The sequence below is a fragment of the Cebus imitator genome, unplaced genomic scaffold (assembly GCF_001604975.1).
Source record: "Cebus imitator isolate Cc_AM_T3 unplaced genomic scaffold, Cebus_imitator-1.0 Scaffold86, whole genome shotgun sequence".
Lineage (NCBI taxonomy): Eukaryota > Metazoa > Chordata > Mammalia > Primates > Cebidae > Cebus > Cebus imitator.
In genome coordinates, this window is record NW_016107401.1 from 6,412,335 (window position 1) to 6,417,552 (window position 5,218).

Here is a 5,218-nt window from a genome sequence, read left to right on the forward strand (position 1 = left end):
AAAAAAAAAAAGAAATTTCACTGGTTAATGAGAGTACACGGAGTCATCTGAAGTAAAAAAAACTTTTGCTTTGTTTTGCTGTTTGGCTTGCTTTGCATTTCCATACCAGTTTAATTACATAAATATACATGGTGCTTTGGGAAGAGATAGCACCGGGAGAAATGCCAGGTATAGGTGATGGGGAGGAAGGCAGCAAATCACACTGCCATGCGTGTACCCATGCAACAATCCTGCATGTTCCCCGCATGTACCCCAAAACCCAAAATGCAACAAAAAAACAAAAAATACATACATGGTGCTTATAAAAATAAAATGGAATGGATTGAAGGGAGCTCAATGAGACTCACTGTAATTTTTGTGGGGATTTTAGATTGTTTGTAGGAATTTGATAGTTTGTAGAATTTTTTAATATATTGAGATGGGGTCTCCCTATGTTTTCCAGACTGGTCTCGAACTCCTGAGCTCAAGTGATCCACCCACCTCAACCTCCCAAAGTGCTAGGATTACAGGTGTGAGCCACTGCGTCCAGTCCAAATCTGAGATTCATATTCTATAAAATGAAGAATTACAGAGAACTTCTAAGGTGTATTCTGGAAAGAAGACCTTTGCAAAACTAGTCCAGCTAAGCTTTTCGAGCATTTCCTGAATGGCAGTCACTAGTTCTACAGTGGGGAATGGAGTGAGAGTCTGAGCCACCAAGAGATGAAGTGTCCCCCAGCAGAGGTAATGACTAAACCATAATGACATCCCAAGTAAGGGATTTTTGCTACTCTCCAATGCCCAGAGGCTAGAAAAAGGGAGACGTTTCTCTTTTTCTAATTAATTAACCAGCTATATTATATATATTGGGGGTTGACTATGATTCTGAGTTTTAGCCATGTGTTAGGAAGGAGGTGTTATATTTTGTCTGGATGAGTAAATTTAAATACAGACATGCCGAACGGTAAATTTCATCTGGGATGTTACTGATCCAGGGGTGCCAGCTGGCATTATGCAGTGGACATCTAGGTCAAAACATTGACTGTTCTGCAATTATGGCACTCACATGTCTCAGCTGCCTTTCAGCTAGGCAGGGCTTTGGCCAGTCATCAGCCAGGAGGCTGAGGTGGGAGAATTGCTTGAGCCTGGGAGATTAAGGCTGCAATCCGTGGTGAGTAGAAATGATTGCATCAAAGTCCAGACTAAAACATATGAAAAGGTTGTGAGTTCTCTGCGCACTCTATTCTTCAGTGGTACAGCGGAGGCTTTTCCCATGTTGCAGCCACAAGATGTTGGGGCCTGAGTTCTTCAGCAGCTGTGTGGAGCAAACCCCACAGTGACCCTCAATGGACACAAAATATAAGAAATAAGGCTGGGCATGGTGGCTCATGCCTGTAATCCCAGTACTGGGGGACTCCGAGGTGGGCGGATCACTTGATGTCGGGAGTTCAAGACCAGCCTGGCCAACATAGTAAAAACCCAGTCTCTACTAAAAATACAAAATTAGCCAGGCAAGGTAGCAGGCACCTGTAGTCCCAGCTACTTGGGAGGCTGAGGCAGGAGAACTGCTTGAACCTGGGAGGCAGAGGTTGTGGTGAGCTGAGATCATGCCACTGCACTCCAGCCTGGGCAACACAGAGAAAAGAAAAAAATAAAAAGAAAGAAAGAAACCAGCTGGGTGCAGTGGCTCACGTCTGTAATCCCAGCACTTTGGGAGGCCAAAGCAGGTGGATCAGGAGGTCAGGAGTTCGAGACTAGCCTGGCCAGCATGGTGAAACCTCATCTCTACTAAAAATACAAAAAATTAGCTGGGCTTGGTGGCGGGTGCCTGTAAACCTAGCTACTTGGGGAGCTGAGGCAGGAGAATAGCTTGAACCCAGGAGGCAGAGGTTGTAACAAGCTGAGATCACACTGCTGCACGCCAGCCTGGACGACAGTGTGAGACTCCAACTCAAAAAAAAAAACAACAACAACATAAGAAATAAACATAGTTGTATTACTACACTGAGATTTAGGAGTTCTATGTTACTGCATCATAGCCCAACTCATCTTGAGCAAATATAGCTATGCCTGTCACTGGGGTAGAGATCAGATCCCTCGATCACCTTTAGAGGTGGACCATGGCTTAGAGAAAACAGGTTAAGTTTCTTCCTGCATGGATGCTTAAAGTACCAATGAGAATGGGGATGGGGTTATAGAGCCTTGCCTCTGGTTTCACCTCAATCATGACTAGTTACGCCTTGGGCAATTTGTTGGAATGGTTGTGTGAGAAAATAAGTAAAATTCCTCATGCACTTTTTAAGTCTATGGGAATGATTGATGTGCCCCATGTCTACTACTGAGGGCTAGTCACAGATGTAATTATGATCATTACTACAGGGCACATCTTATGGAAAACAAGTCAGTTGTAAACAAAGGTATACATGTTGTCAAGTGTGGCGGCTTGTGCCTAGAATTCCAGCAACCCAGGAGGCTGAGGCAGGAGGATCGCTTGAGGCCAGGAGTTGGAAAACAACTTGGGCAACATAGTGAGGCCTCCTCTCCACAAAAAGTTAGAAAACAATTGCCAGGCATGGTGGTGTATACCTGAAGACCCAGCTACTCAGGATGTTGAGGCAGGTGAGAGGTTCATTTGAACCCAGGAGTTCAAGGCTGCAGTGAGCTATGATCACACCACTGCACTCCAGCCTGGATGATATAGCAAGACTCCTTCTCTCTACATACGTATATAAAAAGAAACCTAGCTGGCAACTGTGGCTCACACCTATAATCCCAGCACTTTTGGAGACCAAAACAGGAAGACTGGTTGAGTCCAGGAGTTTGAGACAAACCTGGGCAACATAGTGAGACCCCATCTCTATAAAAAATAAAAAATTAGCCTGGTGTGGTGGCACACACCTGTAGTCCCAGCTACTTAGGAGGCTGAAGTGGGAGGATTTCTTGAGCCTGGGAGATCAAGGCTGCAATAGGCATGATTGTGCCACTGCACTCAGGCTGGGTGATGGAGTGAGACCTTGTCTTAGAATAAAAAATAAAAAAGCCCTTTTCTTTGTAAAGTACCCAGTCTCAGGTATAGAAACACAAAACAAATTAAGACAGTGAATTAATGCCCCAGCCTCCAACCTGTAGTAGAACAATTCTGAGACGCCTTCCACATAGTTTCTCAGAGAGTACACAGAGCAAGTGATCGCCCAGCTGGAGGGTACTGGTGTGAGGAGAACTCACTACAGCCTTGACCTCCCAGGCCCAAGTGACCCCTCCACTTCAGCCTCCTGAGTAGCTGGGACTACAGGTAGACACCATGACGCCTAAGTTTTTTTTACTTTTTATTTTTGTAGAGACAGAGTCTCACTATCTTGCCAGGGCTGGTCTTGAACTCATGGGCTCAATCGATCCTCCCACCTTGGTCTCCCAAAGTGCTGGTATTGCAGGTGTGAAGCACTGTGCCCAGTTCCTTCTTAACATTTCTATCTTCTCTACCTCATTTTTGCCCACCTCCACTCGTGCTTCCTGGGATCACCTCATTTGGACTCAAGTCTTTGTCTCAGGATCTCTATTATTCAAGGTTCTCCAGAGGCACAGACCTGTAGGATATATCTTGGCTCACGTGATTATGGAGGCCGGCAAGTCCAAAATCTGCAGAGCCAATGTCCCAGCCCAATGGTTGTCAGGCAAAAAGAGCTGATGTGCCAGTTGAAAAGCCATTGGGCAGGAGAATTCTCTCTTCCTTGGGGAAGGTCAGCATTTTGCTTTATTTCTGCCTGCAACTGATTAGATGAGGCCCACCCACATAATAGAAGGCAATCAGCTTTACTCAATCTACCAATTTAAATGTTAATCTCATCTAAAACACCCTCACAGAAACACTCAGAATACTATTTAACCAAATATCTGGGCACCCATGTCCCAATAAAGTTGACACATAAAATTGACCCTCACAGACACCAAGTGTAGTTGATCATTTTGGAAAACATTCAACTCATAGCAAGCGTGGAAACCTCTAAGGAGCGTATTTTGTGTGAACCATTCAACCTCAGGAATCATACATTTCGCTCACTGATCCCTTGTTCACATTCCAGTTCATAGAATTCTGGGCCCCATTAAGGAGACGTTCCAGTCCTCAGGCAAAACCAGAGCTGGCCCTGCCATCCATGAGTGTGAGACGGGAAGAGCTGTGGTCCAGGATGGAACGAAAGTTATAATGCATATACTGGCTGTCGGTACATGCTCAGATCTTCAGGTATGCGTTGTCTCTTTCTCTGGAGTGGGCACTTACTGCAACTAACGGGAGGCTGGCCAGTTGTTTCACTACCTGCCCCGCTTTCCTCAGCTCTTTTGGGGGGGTCCCAAAGTCCTCCTGCAGTAGTCAAAAGGGCCCCAATTACTATCGCTGTCCCTGGTGCTGACCAAACGCTAAGACCTCAGCGTTGCGGCGTTGGGGCCATTGGTACTTGGTGCTGCTCAGTTACTCTTCTGTTTTCTTCTCCCCACGCCTCCACGCCCCCCATCTCTCTCTCTTTCTTTCCTCAAGGAAATGCTGCAGATTGAGAGCGTGCTTTTGAAGCATAGACTAGACTTCGAGAATGAACGTGGCATTTTGGCTCTTGCTGAAGTGCCTTGTGATTTCGGGTACTGGCCTGTGTATCCCCACTCACACTGAAGAATCAACACTTCCTTGCTGATCAATATTCCCAGAGCTGGTGGCCTAGCAAGGACTGAAGCTGATGTTTACCTCCCCCTCTCCTGCGGCAGAGATGCCCCCGCCCCTGCGGCTCCGGGAAGTGCCAGGGGTCCCTGGGAAGGCGGGAGATGGGGATGGGGCAGGGTGAGAGGGCAGTAGGCTGCGTCTGCACGTGGGCTTGGGAAGCCGGGCTTCCGGGCCGCGGGGTCGTGGGGGCGGGTGTGATGCAATCGCGCCACAGCCGCTGCGTCAAGGGGCGGCTCCGGGATGCGGGGACTGCGGTAGAGCCGATCCCGCCCCCGCCGCCCGCCGCCGATCACCGCTCTCACCGCCGCCGCCGGCCTCCCGGGTCCCCCGCGGGGACGACCACCCAGAGCCACCGGAGGCCCCGGACACCCGGCCCGAGGCACCGGTAACCCGCGGATTCGCCCCGGGGCGCGTCATGAAGTCGGCTGCAAGCTCGCGCGGGGGCGGTGGGGGAGGCCGCGGGGGTGGCAGCTGGGGCGGCTGGAGCGGAGGCCGAGGCGGAGGCGGCGGCGGCGGCGGCGGCGGCGGCGG

The 5,218-nt window shown here is 48.9% G+C and overlaps 1 protein-coding gene across 1 annotated transcript in view; it reads left to right on the forward strand.

The window, feature by feature from the left end:
• The first annotated feature begins 5,102 nt into the window (after positions 1-5,102).
• The window catches only part of FBLL1 (fibrillarin like 1), a 1,171-nt gene continuing 1,055 nt past the window's right edge, over positions 5,103-5,218 (forward strand). Inside the window, exon 1 of the mRNA XM_037740630.1 lies at positions 5,103-5,218. Coding sequence (XP_037596558.1) covers positions 5,103-5,218 — 116 coding nt within the window.